This window comes from Bufo gargarizans, chromosome 5 (genome assembly GCF_014858855.1).
Source record: "Bufo gargarizans isolate SCDJY-AF-19 chromosome 5, ASM1485885v1, whole genome shotgun sequence".
NCBI lineage: Eukaryota > Metazoa > Chordata > Amphibia > Anura > Bufonidae > Bufo > Bufo gargarizans.
In genome coordinates this window covers 431,275,961-431,296,606 of record NC_058084.1, presented here as the reverse complement: position 1 = coordinate 431,296,606, position 20,646 = coordinate 431,275,961, and the positions used below count along the sequence as shown (strand labels likewise).

Here is a 20,646-nt window from a genome sequence, read left to right as displayed (position 1 = left end):
CACATTGCGGATCGCACATTGCAGGTGTCCGTGTTTTGTGGATCTTCAAAACACGTAACGAGCCTAAAAGTGAATGTCCACCTTAGAAAACGTTCTCTAAAATGTGATCAATTCCATAATATACACTTATTGCCAAAATAAAATTATGCCCCCAGATAGTTTTGCAGTAATCTGACATTTCTATGTAAATAGTTACAGGTTTGGTAAGATTAGACATTGGGTCTTGCCACAAGAGGGCGTAAAAGTACTTCTACCGCTGCTCTATAAAAAAAGGCTTTCAGAGGCTACTTTTGGGTAGTGTACCTCTTGGTTACAGATCATTGACTGCTAGATATGCCTCTGCGATGCACTCAAAAACATTTTGCCCAGTTGACAGGCTTTAAGAGGGGGCGCATCATTGGATGGAGAGAAGCAGGACGGTCATTTTGACCAGCTACTTGCCAGCTGTTAGGTGTTAGGAGCAGTGGTTACAGGAAGGCACGCTCACCTGGAGAACAGACTTCGGACAGCCCAGACAGATCATCAGTGGAGAACATTATTTAGTCTGCCAACAAGTATGAGGAGCAGTTTTGTTGTCCACTATCTAGACACAGGTGAACCCTTCATTACACACCCTTGTCTATGCCTGGGCATTTTCCAGGTGCTTAGCAGAAAAAAATTACCTATCATGGCGCCCATTAAGTGTCCTGCCACTGTTGCCTTTGTTTGCAGTGGTGTTGTGGACTAGAAGCCTGGACTGCTGTGGACTGGAACCGTGTCACCTTTAGTGTTGAATCCAAGTCCTATTGGGATCCCATAACGGTCAGGTTTGAGTTTTGGGGCCTGGTGATGAGCTCCTTTGCTGTGGACGGACACACTGCCCCAACTGCTGGTGTGATGATCTAGGGAGCCAAAGCATTTAACAGTCGGTCACCCCTAGTAGTGATACGAGGGACACTTACAGCTCTGACTCAAGCAAAACTGACTTCAAATATTCCCCTCATGATAAATCCCCCCATAGAAGTCGTATCACTGCCGTCTGAGAAATGTATGGAAATTTAGAAGCTTTTGAGGAGGTTTTGCTTCTTGAAGTCTGTGCAGTTTGTGCAAGATTGCCATGTCCTGCAGTGTGTGCATTGTGTTCTTCTTTCTGATATCTTCAGAGAAATATTTTCCAAGAGAAACGTGTGGAAGCAGAATGCCATTACAAAAACTGAGAGAAAATAACAAAAATGAAAAAAATTAAAATAAAAACTGTAAACAAAAGAAGAAAATTAGTCAAGAGATCTACCAGAATTTTTATATAAAAGCCCTTTTAGTGCACATTAAACAATGTAAAACTGTTTATATAGCCTATGGTTGGTTATCAGGCCCTAAGCCTGAGGCCATACTACTGCTAGGATCTTGTGAACGCATGTCTGTAATCAGTAGGGACATGTACTAGTTTTTTTTTTTTGCACTTCGCAGTTCTTTAATAACTTCTCACCTTCTCAGGAAGGGTAAATAGGGAATTTCACATTTACATTATGAATTCCCCTTTCCTTGAAATGTGTGATTTAGTAATTGATCAATTACTGCAAAGTTGGAACCCGTGTTTTCTGCCTAAAGTTTACATGAGACAACGTGTGAACACCTTTCATTAGTGCTGCCCCTGGTTGATATCATTTATGTATCCTTTGGGCGCCCTGTACTCTTACGTGAATTAATCACTATCTGTCAGGGTTTTTTTCTCTTTTTTTTTTATTATTTTAAGTTGTTATTATTTTAATTTTTATTCTTACAAATTTTTTAGAGGCAATGTTAAATCATGTATTTAAAAGGGCCTCTACTGACATGTTTGTCTTAGTAACTACTTGCATTCCCCATGTAATAGCAATTCTGGAGCATCTATGGTTATGACTCTATATTGTGCTGCTCCTTTATTATTCCTAATAGAAGTCATGAATGAATTGCCAGCAGTCTGCAGTGAAGATCCAGAATGGTGTTACCAGTTGGGGGTGTGCCCCTGCACAGTCTGACACTGGCAGATAGTGTCAGGCAGGAGTGCACCACCAATGAGGCCAGGTGAGGCGATCGACTCCAGGTAGGGGCAAGAAGGGCCATGGGCTGAAAGGGGGCGTTTTCAGTTTTCGCCTCAGGCAGCAGAAAGCCTAGGTGCACACCTGTTGTCAGGCTGTGCAGGGACACACCCCAACTGGTAACACTATTCTGGATCTTTATTGCAGACTGCTAGCAATTCATTCATGACTTTTATTAGGAATAATAAAGAATAAATAACGGCACAATACAGTCATAAGAATAGATGCTCCAGAATTGTTATTACATGGGGATGCATGTAGCTCCTAAAATGGATGTCAGGAGAGGGGACAGATCATCTTGCGTGTTAGGGTTCATTCTCACTTACAATTTAAATGCAGTTTTTGAAGCTAATCTTATGAGTGGATTAAATAAAATGAAACTAGACTATTCCCAGAAGGGAACAGAGAAAGCTAAAACCTAACGTTTTATGAGTATCAAATTAGAAAGCTGCGTTACACGCAAGAACAATACGTGCAACCTAGACTGATAGACAGCGACCCAACCAGGGCCAAAACAACAATAGGATGGTACCTCATTTTCAACACAACAAGAAAAGGAATGGTCTCACCAATCAGTAGATGCAGATGGAATGGGTTCTCCAGGAGATTTTCAAGGCACCCCGATTAGGTCACAGGTGGTCTAGATCCACTGGATATGGTGGGCAGAAGTACCATCCAATAAAGAGATGCCGAACTGTATTGGCTGTAGTGTAGATAGAGGTCAGGAGCTGCTCATCCTGAATGACCCTGATCAGGGATGGGGTCTAGCATGTCCTACCTACCTACACAGAGTACTCGCCCCGAAAGGGGCCACCCCATCCAGATACCTGTCCCTGTACCCAGGCGGAATACCTAAAAAGCCCTTACATAAATAGCTCCCGACGTGCCTCGTTTTGTTCAACATGAACTCATCAGGGGAGTAATGTAAAATAGGGGTACGGCAAAGTTGAAGTTGAGACGCTAGATATATAATGGTCCTAAGGCAAATGTACCACTAGGTAGACAAGTGGGCAATAGTGCATACGGTGGCATCAAAACAAAAAATGTTTTACTATAAATAACTCCCTAAGGCTCAGTCTGTAATGGTGTCCTGGACTGGCCTAACCTGGGGGCCTAAACCTAAGCTCACCAGTGGGTGAACAGGCTAGGATTAAATTATGGCCCTGGAAAAATTGGTGCCCTCAGGCTACCTTGAGGGCACCAATTTTGCATTACTCCCCTGATGAGTTCATGTTGAACGAAACGTGGCACGTCGGGAGCTCATTTGTGTAAGGGCTTTTTAGGGATTCCGCCTGGGTACAGGGACAGGTATCCAGACGGTGTCGCCCCTTTCTGTGCGAGTACTCTGTGCAGGTAGGTGGGACTTGCTAGACCCCATCCCTGGACAGTCATTCAGGGTGAGCAGCTCCTGCCCTCTATCTACACTACAGCCAATACAGTTCGGCATCTCTTTATTGGATAGTACTTCTGCCCACCATATCCAGTGGATCTAGACCACCTGTGACCTAATTGGGGTGCCTTGAAAATCTCCTGGAGAACCCATTCCATCTGCATCTACTGATTGGTGAGACCATTCCTTTTCTTTTTGTGTTGCAAATGAGGTACCATCCTATTGTTGTTTTGGCCCTGGTTGGGTTGCTGTCTATCAGTCTAGGTTCCATGTATTGTTCTTGTGTGTAAGGCTACTTTCACACTAGCGTTGTTTTAATCCGGCGTTCAATTCCGACACTGGAACTGCCCACCGGATCCGGAAAAACGTGTGAAAACAGATTACATTTAAATCCTGATCAGGCTTTCGATCACAATGGAAAAATGCATTGGAAAAAACGGATCCGCCATTTATGGACTTTAACTTTTTTTTCACATTTTTCGGGTTTAACATGCAAAAGCCGGATCCGTTTTGACTGAACACACGGGGCCGGATCCGGCGTTAATGCAAGTCAATGGGAAAAAAGCCTGATCAGGCGTTCAGTCAAAGTGTTCAGGCTTTTTGGCCGGAGGTAAAAATACTGCATGCTACGTTTTTCTGAAAAGCCTGATCAGTCAAAAAGACTGAACAGAAGACATCCTGATGCATCCTGAAGGACTGACTCTCCATTCAGAATGCATTAGGATAAAACTGATCAGTTCTTTTCCGGATTTGAGCCCCTAGGACGGAACTCAGCGCCGGAAAAGAAAAACGCTAATGTGAAAGTACCCTTACGCAGCTTTCTAATTTGATACTCATTAAACGTTAGGTTTTAGCTCCCTCTGGTTAACTTCTGGGAATAGTCTAGTTTAGTTTCATACTTGGGAGTATCCTGTGAAGTATATCACATTATATGGTACATACTTTGCTTTCCTATATATATATATATATATGCCCCCTACCTTTACATTCCTTTCTTTGCATTGGCTTAAAAATCGGCATCAAAAGCATCATGATAGAATGAAGGCTTGGTGATCAGCATTGCTGCAGAAACCACAGTTTGATTGCACCGTGTGAATGAGCCCCTTTAATCGCGTCAGGCTTAGTAATTGGCTTACATTTTCTACTCTTTTCATTTTCTTACCGTCCTAGAAACCAGAAGAAGACGATCTTGTTCTCACGCCTGATGGGACGAGAGAATTCCTAACATTTGAAATTCCACTGAATGATTCAGGATCCGCAGGTCTCGGTGTTAGCGTGAAGGGCAACCGATCAAAAGAGAACCATGCCGACCTGGGCATTTTTGTAAAGGCGATCATCAATGGTGGAGCAGCGTCCAAAGTAAGCGATCAAAGGCCAACATGTTACCTGTTAATAGTAATTAGTTCATCAGTTCTCCTCTATCGTCAACTTGTGGCTTTAGATCAAATTATATTGTAAAATTTAGAACATCGGAGCTGGTGAAGCCATAAAACTACATTTACATGGTCATCCCTTCATTTGAATACTAATGTACTGAACGATGTAGCTACCTCCGGCGAGGTTCTTCATTAAGACAAACTATCTTGTGAGCTCTGTTAGAGATGTGACCACCTCTCCATCCAACAGTATGGGACTGATGGAGATAGTAGAGCGCTTGTACTTGGCTATCTCCAGCAGTCCCATAGTGCTGAATGGAGTGGCAGAGCGCACGCGTCACCAACTTCATTGAAACGGGGGAGCATGGGCCGCCACATTCGGACTGCCAATCAGACATTATCCTGTAGCCTGTGGGTAGGGGATAAGTTGTCTTAAAGAGACAACCATTTTCATGACAATGTATGTTAAGCAAATGAATCCGTTAAGGGATTTTGTCGTCTCAAGCATTGGTGGCATATCTTTAGGAAATTCCATAGACAAGACACACCAACGGCTTCATTTAAAATGCATTTACTTATTCAGCTGAAGAGCATGATCACAGTTTTACAGTATTCATATACAATATCCAAAGCAATTGGGAAAAAGCCACAGCATCTGATTATAGTCCAACATAATCCATCAGTACGTATCCATTTAGGGAGCCAGTTCAGTTTGGGTGGAGAGGCAGAGCGGTCACACAAGCAGTCTGCAACACTTTGGGGCCGTGTACGTTGGTTTGTCTTGTATATGGAGTGGATTTGTGAGGATTGGGAGTATCCTCTTATGCAGCTATTTGCAATTGTGAATTTGGGTTTTTACATTGGATATCTCTAGGACATGGATGCTCAACATGCGGCTCTCCAGCTGTTGCAAAACTACCATTCCCAGCATGCCCTAATAGCTGTAGGCTGTCCAGGCATCCTGGGAGTTGTAGTTTTGCAACAGCTGGAGGGCCTCAGGTTGGGCTTCCCTGTTCTAGGATATACCCCCAATGTCCGATAGGTGCCGCCCCACCTCTGGGACCTTCACCTATTTCTGTTATTGTGTATTATTATTTATTTGAAAGCGCCATTAATTCCATGGTTCTGTATGAGGGGTTACATGTACATACAGAGGAGGCAAGCTAAAATTGACTCTAACATGTCACAGTGTTATCTCGATTATCTTGTGACAAAAGCCATTGAAATGCATTGAAAAACTCAGGCAACGTTTTCTTGCTCTTGTTTACTTAAGGCGTTCACCATCAAGTTTAGCTCGGCTGCATCTGTAATATAAAAAATACAGATATGATAGACATGAAAGTATTAACCCCTTAGTGACCACACACATTTTTTTTCCTAAATTGCATTCCAAGAGCTATAACTTTTTTGTTTTTTCATCAATGTAAGAGGCCTTATTTTTGGAGGACAAGTCATAGTTTTCAATGCACCATTTTGGGTACATATAATCATTGATTAACACCAGCTATCTGTCTTAAACCCCCTATATTTATGTCAGTTGAAAGGCGTATTGTTGGTCACTAAGGTGTTAAAGGGGTTGTATCACTTTAACAAACAGCATTTTCTATGTAAAAGGAGTTAATACAAGGCACTTACTAATGTACTGCGATTGTCCATATTGCTTCCTTTACTGGCTTGATACATTTTTCCATCACATTATACACTGCTCGTTTTCATGGTTACGACCACCCTGCAATCCAGCAGCGGTGGTCATGCGTGCACACTATAGAAAAAAGCACTAGCCTATGTGCGCTCCCAAGGTCCCGTCCAGCAGAAAGGGAGGCGCTTTTTCCTATAGTGTGCAAGTACGACCACCGCTGATGGATTGCAGGGTGGTCATAACCATGGAAACAAGCAGTGAATAATGTATATGGAAAAATGAATCCAGCCAGCAAAGGAGACAATATGAATGATAACTAGGGATGAGCAAAGCGAGCTTTGGATCCAAGATCTGAAGTCGCTTTGCGCCAAACTTGGTTTTAATGCTGTACAGAGATCTGTCAGCTTCATGTAGTTAAAGGTTGTCGTCGCGGTGCTCATGGAAACACAGAGATCCAAGCAGCAATTGTTTCAAGGCAATCTGCCCTTTTCATCGTTTGCCAATGATAATTGCCCAAACATAATTGCCAATGTCATAGCCTGCGCAGGAGCCGTGGTATATACTGAGCAATAATGCACTACATTGCTCTTCCAATTACTTTGGGATGAAAATCAATATATATATTGAGATTGTATCCAGTTCCAGTCGCCGGTCTCTTCTGGGAGTTGTTCACCTCCACTTTATCTACTGGTTCTATTCATTTTAAGGTCAACATTGAACAAACTCATATTTGAGCCAATATTGGTTTATTTCAATATAAAGTCCCCTAGGTGTTGTTCATTTTAGACTGTCTTGAGGGATTGGGATTGAGGGAAATCTTTATAGATTTATTTAGGTTTTCTTTTTGATTGACATGACTTTTTTTGTTTTATAAATAACAGGTCTTTGTTTATAGTTTTTTTTTTTTCTAAGCAAAATTCCTACGTTTGTCAGTGCCGTGGACTGTGAACGGAGCAGTAGGTCTCATGCTTGACCGCAGCTCCATTCAAGCTCCTCCTCGCCATGGTTTTGCAGCTGAAGGGATTTGGGGACCAGTGGTGGTCGTAAGGTTTCCAGCGGTTAAGCTGCCTCCAAATTAGCATCTATCTTGGATCCTATGAATGGGTTTTGATTGCTTCTGGCAGGAGTGCTAGGGCGTGACCTATTTGACCACTCAATGGGGGAGATTTATCAAAACTTGTGAAAGGAAAACTGGCTTAGTTGCCCAAAGCAACCAATTAGATTCCACCTTCAATTTTTCAAAGGAGCTCTTAAATGAAAGGTGGGATATGATTGGCTCCTTTGGGTAACTAAACCAGCTTTCCTTTCCACCAGTTTTGATAAATCTCCCTCTTTTAAGAATATGTTTGGAAATGAAATGACGCTGCCATTTCCTAGAAGGATCTACTCCTTTTTTTGTAATGCTGTCTGGAGTCGTTCACGTGTTTGACACCTGTTCTTTCACACCTACAAGGATGGAAGGCTTCGCGTAAATGACCAGCTTGTCGCTGTCAATGGTGAATCCCTACTGGGCAAAACAAATCAAGATGCCATGGAGACTCTGCGGAAATCTATGTCGACAGAAGGGAATAAACGAGGAATGATTCAGCTCATCGTAGCCAGGAGAATAAAGAGGAACGAGGTAAAACTGCGCACTTACAGCCATTGTAAGGGGTGCATTATTTCGCCCCGTCTTAAACTGGTTGCCTAGGATTTTGATAGCCTATCCCAGGGATGCCTAACCTGCGACTCTCCAGCTGTTGCAAAACTAGGACTCCCAGCATGCCCGGAAAGCCTACAGCAGGGCATGGTGGGAGTTGTAGTTTTACAACAGCTGGAGGGCCTCAGATTGAGCATCCCTGGTCTATCCGAAACACCCACACCCCCCGCTAATCAGCTGCTTCCTTGTGCCGCTAGAACAGATGTTGGCAACCTTGGCACTCCACCTGTTAGGAAACTACAATTCCCCGCATGCTCCATTCATTTCTATGAGAGTTTTTAGAAGTGCAGAGCCAGTATGCATGCTGGGAGTTGTAGTTTCACAAAAGCTGGAGTTCCGAAGGTTGCGTACCCCTGCGCTAGAACTATGTAGTTTCGTCCACTGTGTAGTGGTCAGAGCAGGTAACTGCAGCACAGCTCCCTCTGTATTGGGTGGAACAGTACTGCAGTTACAAGTCCCATCTTCTACATAGTGGACGGCACTATGTAGTTCCGATGTTTACTTCCAGCGCAGGAGCTACAGGAAATAAGCTGATCGGAAAAGATGCCAGGTATGAGTCCCCCACCGATGTGATTTTTCATGGCCTACCCAGTGGAAAGTCCTGAGCAACCCCTTTATTTAGGAGGGCCTTCATAACATTGATTTTAACGCGTTTTGAAACGTCATTTCTATTTCATGGATCTTTAGAGGAACTGTAGTCATTTGGCTTTGTCATCTCTGATTCAGTACCAGACTGCGAGCTGTAGGTGGTGCTGTGTGCATTTTTATTAATGGAATGTGATGAAAGGGGTTAAGCCTAATTAACAATGCAGTACTAATTGGAGATGGAAAAAATAATTATGCCATTCTTGGGCTCGCATTCTGTCACTGTTAAGTAGGTAGTGGAATAAAAATGTAATCTACACTACAGGGAATAGTGACATACCATACAAATGAGGGGGGGGGGGGGGGTGAAATGTTACATATAAATATATATATAATACACATACATACACACACACACAGGTAATACTTGAAAAATTCTAATATCGTGCAAAGTTCATTTATTTCAGTAATGTAACGTAAAAGGTGAAACTAATATATGAGATAGACTCATTACATGCAAAGCGAGAGATTTCAAGACTGTTATAATTTGGAGGATTATGGATTACAGCTTATGAAACCCCAAAGTCACAATCTCGGGTTCCCTTTGCTCAGGGGGTATGGATTCATTAGCTGACTAGAGTGTGACACTTTAGGCCTAGAATATTGAACCTTTTTACTATATTTCTTCAAAATTCTTTTAGTTGTATTACTTTTGCACGATATTCAATTTTTTTTTTGAGTTTTACCTGTATATAAACATTCAGAACTGCATATGTTGAATGCTTTCAAATATTTTCATGTTTATTAGGGCAGGAACTAACATTTATTGATGTGCTGTCTGCCCTATTAGGGTACTTTCACACTAGCGTTTTTCTTTTCTGGCATAGAGGTCCGTCCTAGAGGCTCTATACCGGAAAAGAACTGATCGGTTTTATCCCCATGCATTCTGAATGGAGAGCAATCCGTTCAGGATGCATCAGGATGTCTTCAGTTCAGTCTTTCTGACTGATCAGGACGGAGATAATACCTCAGCATGCTACGGTTTTATCTCCGGCCCAAAAACTGAAGACTTGCCTGAATGCCATTTTTCCCCATAGGAATGTATTAGTGCCAGACCCAAAAAAATAAATGCTGGATCCATTTTTCCAGATGACAACGGAAAGACGGATCCGGCATTTCAATGCATTTGTAAGGGCTCTTTCACACTTGCGTTGTCCGGATCCGGAGTGTACTCCACTTGCCGGAATTACACGCCGGATCCGGAAAAACGCAAGTGTACTGAAAGCATTTGAAGACGGATCCGTCTTCATAATGCGTTCAGTGTTACTATGGCAGCCAGGACGCTATTAAAGTCCTGGTTGCCATAGTAGTAGTGGGGAGCGGGGGAGCAGTATACTTACAGTCCGTGCGGCTCCCGAGCGCTCCAGAATGACGTCAGAGCGCCCCATGCGCATGGATGACGTGCCATGCGATCACGTCATCCATGCGCGTGGGGCGCCCTGACGTCACTCTGAAGCGCCCCGGGAGCTGCACGGATGGTAAGTATACTGCTCCCCCGCTCCCCACTACACTTTACCATGGCTGCCAGGACTTCAGCGTCCCGGCAGCCATGGTAACCATTCAGAAAAAGCTAAACGTCGGATCCAAAACGACGTTTAGCTTAAGGCCGGATCCGGATTAATGCCTTTCAATGGGCATTAATTCCGGATCCGGCCTTGCGGCAAGTGTTCAGGATTTTTGGCCGGAGCAAAAAGCGCAGCATGCTGCGGTATTTTCTCCTGGCCAAAAAACTTCCTGGTCCTGAACTGAAGACATCCTGATGCATCCTGAACGGATTTCACTCCATTCAGAATGCATTAGGATAAAACTGATCAGGATTCTTCCGGCATAGAGCCCCGACGACGGCACTCTATGCCGGAAGTAGAGAACACAAGTGTGAAAGAGCCCTTAGACTGATCAGGATCCTGATCAGTCTTACAAATGCCATCAGTTGGCATACGTTTTGCCGGATCACTCTGCTGCAAGTGTGAAAGTAGCCTTATACTGTCTTATATATGTACACAATTACAGCTGCACCTTCTGCTTCTTGAAACAGCATTTCTTTTAGTTACTTTTTTTCAGTGAAATAAAACCTTTTGTAATCAGTGACCAGTTTTCAGAACATATTTTGAAGCAGGTAGATCGACCATTCGTATTAGCACTGTTGCATTTAGAATAGATAAAAATTAGGGCCACTGAGAAGAGCGGAACCCACTCAGTGACCCTATTTAGCCTTGAATGACCCTATTCTAAAACCAGGATCATCCGGATCCCAAATATGGCCAAGACACACCCAGCGTCTTCTGACTCAAAATGTATTAGTTAGCATTCACACAATGGATATGTATCCATTCACAGGTGCACCTCACCAGGGTCTGGCTAAACGGGACACATCTGTAAAGCCTGTATTAGGCTTCATAGGAACGCTCGTCTGTGTCATACTGCCGCTGATGACTCGAGCAAACTCTCGTTCATCAGGAAATCTCAATTTTTAAGCCGATTGTGCCGTCAAATCACGCTCTACAGCCGGCAAATAATGATTCAGACGAACGATTAGTGATCGCTCCTGGTTTTGGCTCTCAATCACTGATGTAAATCACTGTCCAAAACACTACCGTGTGAATGAGGCCTTACTGATCTAGAAGATTGGGTGATGCCTTCTGCCCCATTTTTTGGATTCGAAATTGGCCTCCAGATTTTATTTTAGTGAGCTGTCATGCATTACGGGTTAATATATATTGCATATCTAATGGTGTGGAGCTCTGTACTCCATTTTACAAGTTCTTGGGTTACAGTAGACTGTGCTGGAAAGATAAAGATCCTCCACCGATACATGAATATGCTTCAGATGTCACAGCAGTTCTCCTGAGCGGTCACCTCTCCTGACAGGTCTGTTTTAGTAACTACTTGTTCTCCCCATGTAATAACAGTATAATCGTATGGCTCTATGTTGTGCCATTCCTCTGCTATTTCTACTGCACAGTCTGACATCAGCAGCACTGATTGGACAGAGACGGACACACCCACTGCTGGTAACACCCAGCAGTACCTTTAATGCAGACTGATGGCAATTTATTTGTAAAGTTCTAGCAGGAGTAATACAGGAATGAGACATCAGAGTCATAACAATAGAGGCTCCAGAATTATTACATGGAGAATGCTTATAGCTACTAAAGCAGACATGTCAGGAGAGGCGACAGATCCTAGTTCTCTAGGCAATTGTCACTTCTGCTCAGTCCCACCCTCCATTCTTGCAACGAAATGCAGGCTGTACCCTCGGAGTTCATGTAAAGTGCACAACTCGGTAGGGAGTAATAAATGTGCACAATGAAACCTCCTTGCTATTTTTATTTTATTTTTTTAATTTTCCAATTTTAAAGTAATGCTCTATTTTTAATAAAAATGTGTAATATAATTTAAAACAACAAAATGATTGCCTGATTAAATCTTTTAATACCCTGTAATTGCTGGCAATTCTAAATAAAAATAAAAATAAAAAAAGCTGGGTTCCTGTTAGGGCCTGTTCACACACGTCAGATGTAGATCCAGTGTAGTTTGTGCAGCCATTGCATGGAAATGGGCAGACCTGTTTGTGGCGAGTCGTAGTGCGGCCTGTGGATTAGGCAGCTGTAAATAAAAATGATCTTCTGTTTTCAGTTTTCTTTTCATCTTTTCAGTGTGCGTATGCCAGCTATCTTCATTTATAGAATATTTCCACCTAAAATAACAAAATCACCGGAGAATAGCTGCAGTTCACCCAGTAATGTCGAAACGAATTCCAAGTGTAATCAGAACCTGATGGATGGAGAGCCCTGCGATTCCCTAAGTACACCTGGATGGCATATGTGCTGCAGATCCACTGACTGATCCATGTAGTGAAAGATGAGCAGAAAGTGTCAGTCCTTCTCCTTGGGAATTGGGGGGTCGGGGGGCAAGCTCAAAGACAGCCACAAAGGCAACGTTGAGGAAACCCATACTGGAGATGGTGGAGATCACTACCAGAAGATTGCTGTTACCTTTTTACTGGACCTGTCATCCCCTTCACAGAGCGAGGCAGAATCTTTATGATCTGAGCCAACGTTCTTGGAAATGCATGCTATAGATTTACACGGGACTATGTGCCATTAATTAGCCATGTGGCACTTCAAAGGTTCTCAGTGACGTCACAACTTCCTCAACAGTTGTTGAAACCCATAAACTCTCTGTTTCTAATAAAATGTTTACTCCTAAAATTACAAAAGCACTCACAAGTTTTGTCTCCTGGCTTTACATGAATGGACGTATTCACAGCTCTCGTACTTCGGCAGAATTGTTCTTAGCTAGTCTAGCCATAGCATTAAAGGGGTTTTCAATATTTGGGTATTAATGAGCAATCCTAAGGACAGGTCATCAGCATCAAATCGGTGGGGGCCCAACACCCAGCACCCCTGCCGATCAGCTGTTTGAAGAGGCTGCGGCACTTCAGTGGGCAATGTGGCCTCTTTTTAGGCCAATGACCCACTTTTATCGGTCACATAGCCTAGGAGCATCTCAGTTCCCGTTAAAGTTTAATCGGTCTGAGCTGCGATACCATACAAACCTCTATACAGTGTACAGCGCTCACTGAAGTGCCACTGCCTCCCCGAACCGTTGATTGGTGGATGTGCCATATGTTGGACCACTGCCGATCTGATATTGGTGACCCGTCCTGAGGATAGGTCATCAATATTTGATTCTTGGAAATCTCCTTTAATGACTAGTCCACAGCAAAGGGAAGACTATATGCAAAACTGCTAACCTTTGTTATACCTAGCGGACACCATTACACGGGGATCCTTCCTTTGGCTTTCTTTGCTCCTCTTCCTCAAGCCGGTGGAATCAATAGTTGGGAGTTCCGTGCAAAGTAGAAGCTTTCATAGATTCCTGGTTTAATGTGCACCACTTTTCAATCGCACATGTTAAATGAGTCTTCTCTACCCACATCCTGCCTACTTCTCAAGGGTGGTGGAGAAAGCCAAAATGTTTTGTACCCCAAAAGTCACTCAACCAAGGCAGCAGTCTTAGTCTACTTTCACACTCACGTTTTGGCTTTCCGTTTGTGAGATCCGTTCAGGGCTCTCACAAGCGGTCCAAAACGGATCAGTTTGCATTCTCATGCATTCTGAATGGAAAAGGATGCGCTCAGAATGCCTCAATTTGCGTCAGTTCATTCTCCATTCCGCTTTGGAGACTGACACCAAAACGCTGCTTGCATCTAATGAAACTGAGCCAAACGGATCCGTTCCTGGCACACAATGTAAGTCAATGGGGACGGATCCGTTTTCACAGGCACAATAGAGAAAGGATTTGTCCTCCATTGACTTTCAGTGGTGTTTAAAACGGATCCGTTTTGGCTATGTTAAAGATAATACAAGCTGATCCGCTTTTCCTTTGTTAGTCTTTACAAATCTCCCCCAGTGTGTATGGCTGTTCTGGGTAACGGATGTTAGTGAATTGGACCCTGAATCCCATATTAAGGTCACACCTAGCATAAACCACTGGAGAAAAACCAACATGATATAATTTTTTATTTATTTATTTTTAATTTAGTGTTGTGCAATTTTCATCATTTAAGAAAAGAACCCAACGTAGAGAATTTTTTGGTTCACCCTCGTGTGATGCAGCAGATTTACCTTTTTCCCTTTTATATTTGTGTTGTTGGAGTCGTTACGTGGCCGGTTGCGCCGAGTCTCCCTTCCTGTGTAATGGGATTACCGGACTGACAATTGCCACCTCACGTACCTTTGTAAACTCTTTAATTTCACCTTATTTATTTCACTTTCCCGCCTCCAGCCGCTCTGAGCGGTGATTAATTCATGTTTTAGTGAAGCTGTCACTCCTAATCTGCATTTTATGTAAAAACTAATAAAACAAATCCTTATTTTGCAATTTAAGCCTTATTGAGTCTAATTCACTGGCACTGCAAGTTTATTGTTCTCCTGCAGCTTGACGTGCTTCCAATTGTAATTGTGTTGACCCTTTATTGCAGTAAATCTCCCCAGCGCTTATCAAACAGGGGGAGATAAGGCTACCATTCAGAGCTTCATTAAATATCTCATTTGTATTAGGCAGGCTGAGTGTAGGAATGGGAATCTTCTCAGCCCTCTCTGACCTCCGCCGCTCATGTGCTTGGAATGTCTTGTTCTCGTTCCCTAGTCCCTCCCTATTTATATCCTTGGCTCTCATCCAGGTCCCGACTGTCTTTTATTGACTTCAAAGTGCTGTTTTTTTTCTACATTAACTGCTGAAATAAAGATTCACCTTTGGCTTCCCAACTCTACACATTGAGGGGGATTTTTCAAAAAGGGTGAAAAGGAAAACTGACTTAGTTGCCCATAGCAGACAATCAGATTGATTTTCCAAAAATGAAAGGTGGAATGTGATTGGTTGCAACAGGCAGCTAAGCCAGTTTTCCTTAACACCAGTTTTGATAAATCTCCCCCATAGTGTACAGTAGAATCTTACCGAGAATTTACCTATTCCCTTCAGTCCTTTCACCCTGGCTTAGAACATGGAGCAAATTCTGTAGCCCCAGACCTGCACATTTTTAGTGTACAGCGTAAAATTCAGGGCAAATAAAAATGTCAAGGCCTTCGAGACATTTTATGAAGAATTTCCACTTAACGTTTGAAGGCCTATCTGTCCAAGTAGGAAGCCATTTTGTTACGTTTCTGTGGTGAATCACTACAGTACACTCTGGGGGATGATTTAGTAAGGGTGGCCTTTCTGACACCATTCTTGATAAGAAAACTTGCTGGTGTATGACGAATGAGAAATATTAAGTGGCTATGCTGCTTAGGAATTTTGGCACTTTCTTGAGATTTCTCACACCAGATAATGATATTCCTGATTGTAATGTGCGTCAGTTCTCTGGTGCACATGTTGTTACATGTGCAAAATTTTTGTAAAGTGGCACAGTTGAAAATTTGGGAGGACATCTGGACTTTTGCCAATATTTTTTACTTTATTGTGCCAGCAAATCGCATTTTGATCCATACCCTCCTGTGTGCAGGGCGTTCTGTGGATAGAACTATGCAGGAAGGTTGCGCTATGCCTGCTCATTCAGTCACTCTTTATTATGTTCAAAGGGGGTGTCAGAGTATTTAAAACCTATCCTTAGTGCCATGGCCTTATTCTAGACAAGTGACGTCAAGTGGCCTAAGCACAGCTCAGTCCCGTTCAAGTGAATGGGGCTGAGTTGCGATACCAAGCACAGCCGCTATACAATGTATAGAGGTATGCTTGATGAGCTGCGAGGAGGCTGATCGTCAGGGATCCATTGTCTAAAACCCTACTCATCTGATATTGATGACCTATCCAGGTCATCAATATCAGAATCTCGTAAAACCTCTTTAAAAGGGAGTGTGTCACCAGTGACCTCCCTCACAAACTGTTTGCATAGACACATAGCTGTGGTTTACCAGATTTAAACAATCAGATAAACAAAAATGACCCAGGGTATCCCCAGGGCGGGTAAGGAACAGTGCCCACCCTCGATAGCCACAGGGGATACACCTAAAGTGTAACTCGATAAACGCTCCCGAGTGAAATAGCTGAAACAAATGAGAAGAGAGCTCATATTACCAAAAATATATAAATTTTATTACAATATGTTAAAAATAACAGAAAAAAAGAGAGAGGTAGGTTAGTACATGAGATGCCGTGAAGCAAGGTGATGAGAGCGGAGAACAAAAAGGGCGCCACCCTGGGAGGAAGAAGCACACGGATATAAAAAGATCTAATATACAATGATATCTAACATGGGAAAAGGGAATCTTGGGTGCAGTGCCCAACCCATGAAGTGAGTAGATGGATAATGAAACCATACAATATCAGGTAAAGCGAGGTCAACTCATGCACCCCCAATGGAGACAAATGCAGACACCTAAAGATGGAAGTATATGGCATGGGAGGCAAAGTGCAGGTGGACAGAAATGACCACACAGCCAGCGGGGGGCAATGGGGGACCAGAGCTCACCTGAATGAACCGTGTGCAGAGAAACCCAGGGTGGCGCTACCCCAACGCGCGTTTCGGCACGCCGAACGAAGGCACGCGGAAACGCGCGTTGGGGTAGCGCCACCCTGGGTTTCTCTGCACACGGTTAATTCAGGTGAGCTCTGGTCCCCCATTGCCCCCCGCTGGCTGTGTGGTCATTTCTGTCCACCTGCACTTTGCCTCCCATGCCATATACTTCCATCTTTATGCGTCTGCATTTGTCTCCATTGGGGGTGCATGAGTTGACCTCGCTTTACCTGATATTGTATGGTTTCATTATCCATCTACTCACTTCATGGGTTGGGCACTGCACCCAAGATTCCCTTTTCCCATGTTAGATATCATTGTATATTAGATCTTTTTATATCCGTGTGCTTCTTCCTCCCAGGGTGGCGCTCTTTTTGTTCTCCGCTCTCATCACCTTGCTTCACGGCATCTCATGTACTAACCTACCTCTCTCTTTTTTTCTGTTATTTTTAACATATTGTAATAAAATTTATATATTTTTGGTAATATGAGCTCTCTTCTCATTTGTTTCAGATTTAAACAATGTTTTTATTTTGTTGATCCGAGGCTCCGTTCTCGACCTTTGATAATTTATTTTCATTATGCAAATTAAAACCTTTGGTGCAACACGGGCGTCACCATTGCTTTTTTTGCACCCAAAATCTGGTCTTTTCTATGGCCAGCCCCTCCCTGGCTGCTTTGCAGCAGAGTGCTGTTTAGGCAGCATAATCTGCTGCCAGTAAACAATGATTTAGATGACCGCACCAACACTATTACCCTATGAAAGAACGTTCTCCATGTTCATTGGGTGATCGGCGGCATCTTTACACTGGCAGATTATCACTAATGACTTTATATTATCTCCCACAACTTTGGGCAGTCTAAAGGAGAAGAGTAGATGAACCCTTTTTTTTCTGCCAGCTCATTTTCATACAGTTATAGACCACAACATAAATTACATCTTTAAAGGCTGGATTTTCTCAAAAATATGGAAACAATCATCTCCACTTTTAATGACTCAAACAGCAACAGCAATAAAGACCAGCAGGGGCTAGTAGTGATCACTAATATTGCCCATTACTCATTCTACATGATAACAGCCTGGTGGAAACCGGATAAACCAGGCCTCATAATTCTGGGCACCTCCCACCACAATGGAAATAGTCTTGATGAATTTGGGGAACGAGTATTTTTGGATCTTCAATAAAATCCAGTCTATTTTCGGAGCTTATACTGCAGCAAGATCAGGGGTTTGCATTTTTTTAGAATTTCACTGTGAAACCCAATTTGTCAAGTATCCAAGGCTGGAGAAGTAGGTTGTGTATAACCGGTGACTCCACTACAGTAACACCATAAGGGTCCATTCACACGTCCGCAAAATGGATCCGCATCCGTTCCGCAATTTTGCGGAACTGGTGCAGACCCATTCATTTTCAATGGGGCCGGAATGTGCTGTCCGCATCCACATTTGCGGATCCGCACTTCCGCATCCGTGCTTCCGTTTCCGCAAAAAAATAGAACATGTCCTATTCTTGTCCGCAATTGCGGACAAGAACAGGCATATTCTATTAGTGCCGGCAATGTGCGGTCCGCAAAATGCGGAATGCACATTGCCGCTTTCCGTGTTTTGCGGATCCGTGGCTCCGTGTATCCGCAAAACACATTGCGGACGTGTGAATGGAGCCTAAGACTGTTCTGTGAGCAGAATCCATCCACACGGGACTATTCGGATGGAAAAATAACATTCATGTATGGGGGCCGAAAGTAGCATTGTGGTTGTCAGCGCTCATTCCCCGGCAGAAGCATCTTCCCCGGAATAAGAGTTTAGTGCAGCCATTTCCAGTTTTAATATTTGATCGGCTCTGACAGCTTCAGTCTTACAAGCACAGGGAGCGATTCCACCGGCAGCTGTGAATTATGGCTTCACTTTTGTGGGTGACAGTTTTGTTTAAGGAATACGTGACGCAGATTTGATTACATACAACTGAAAACATGAGACAAGCATCAATGTGTCAGCCGAGCTGCCGGCTTCCTTGTTTTTGTCCTGCCTTCTCCATCATTTCCCCCGACACAGTCTGGATGTATTGATAGACTCCCCTTTTAGTTGATCTTTCTGCTTCTTTTCCTTTTAAAATGGGAAGTTTTATTAGGCTCCATTCACACGTCCGCAATGTGTTTTGCGGATCCGCAAAACACTGACAGCGGCAATGTGCTTTCCGCATTTTGTGGAACGCACATTTGCCAGCACTAAAAGAATATGCCTGTTCTTGTCCACAATTGTGGACAAGAGTAGGACATGTTCTATTTGTTCTATTTTTTTGCGTAATGGAAGTGCGGACCCGAAAGTGCACATCCGCAATTCCATGTCCAGGCAGTACATCGTGCTGCCCCATTGGAATAAATGGTTCCGCAATTCCGTTCCACAAAATGCGGAACGAAATTGCGGACGTGTGAATGGACCCTTAATTTTGTTTGTGTCTGTTAAATCGTAAAAAAAAAAAAAAAAGGGAAAAAAAACCCCCATCTAGCACTAATATTTGAGAAATAACTTGTGTTCCTCCCATCGCTATTAGTACCAGAATTTGAGAAATAACTCGTGTTCCTCCCATCACTATTAGTACTAGATAGGTTACTGGTTCTTGCTGCAAGATTGCCTTAAAAATTGCAGACCTTGTGTCGGCTGCATCTCCCGGGGGCGAACCACGACTTTCCTGACCCAAACTGATTCAGTTTGGATCTGAACGGGGGATTATTGCAGTGTACTCACATGATGACGTGAGCACACTGCAGTAGCCCCGCGATCAGAAAGAGACTGGCTCTGTCATAAATTACTATTATACAGTCAGTTCAGGTCAGGGGAGTTGTGGTCCTACTGGGAGATGTGGCTGACGCACAGCCCATGTTTTCCGGGGCGATTACAATCATGTGCATGAGCCCTAAAGGGGTACTCCAGCTTTTTTTTTTTTTTTCCATTTTAGTGTAGCATAGGTTATTAAAGAACAATGTAGAGGCTCTTGTGTATACCTGTTTTAGTTGATGTGCCGTTTAAAGGGAACCTGTCACCTCTACTATGCTACCCTCACTGAGCGTTTCTAAATGTTCATTGTTACCCTAAACATATAAATTACACTTTTAATTTCATTTGCAGACTAGTTCAATAAGTATTATGCATTTTTGTACTTCCCGCCTTTTATGCAAATTAACTTGAGTCATATCTTGTGTGACCAGAGAAGAGTCATATTTTCAAGCTCTGGCTCATCTTAGGTTAATTTGCATATGTATCAAATCTTTTTCTTTACACAATAAAAGCACACAGAGCTATGGGGACTGGGTATTGCGGTCGTGCTAGCGGCCATCCAGCAACCCATGTTCTCAGCTCTATACACAAAATCCCGGTGACAGGTTCCCTTTAAGGGCTTTCTGTCATCTTGATTCCTCCTTTCCCTCACATGTGTTTTCCTAAATGCAGTTTACTTTCCCATCATGTCTCTTGGTTTGTAAAGACAGAGGGTGCAGACTCTCATCACATTCTACTTGCTTAGTTCTGCATCCTTATAGATAGCAAGGGGAAATACACTGAAGGTTCTGCACACATCACTCACAGATTATGTAGACAGAATGTGTCCATGGAGTTGTGTGCATCTCAGCAGCTAATCATTTTATAGACTTGCCTGCTATATTACTGCTCCCTAGGTCTTATACACAATGCTTACTAGATCTCTTAGATAAGGCAGATATAAACTCTATGGCAATGTTGCACATTATGGGATATAGGAACAAGGAGAGGCAGCTGGATGGTCAGGTGTCTAAGAGCTGCCAATAGGAATATGAAAAATGCTGG

At 43.2% G+C, this 20,646-nt stretch overlaps 1 protein-coding gene across 1 annotated transcript in view; it reads left to right on the top strand.

Moving 5' to 3' along the window:
• Nucleotides 1-20,646, top strand: part of PARD3 (par-3 family cell polarity regulator) — a 699,053-nt gene that overhangs the window by 442,382 nt on the left and 236,025 nt on the right. Inside the window, 2 exon segments of the mRNA XM_044295563.1 lie at nt 4,618-4,806; nt 7,916-8,083. Coding sequence (XP_044151498.1) covers nt 4,618-4,806; nt 7,916-8,083 — 357 coding nt within the window.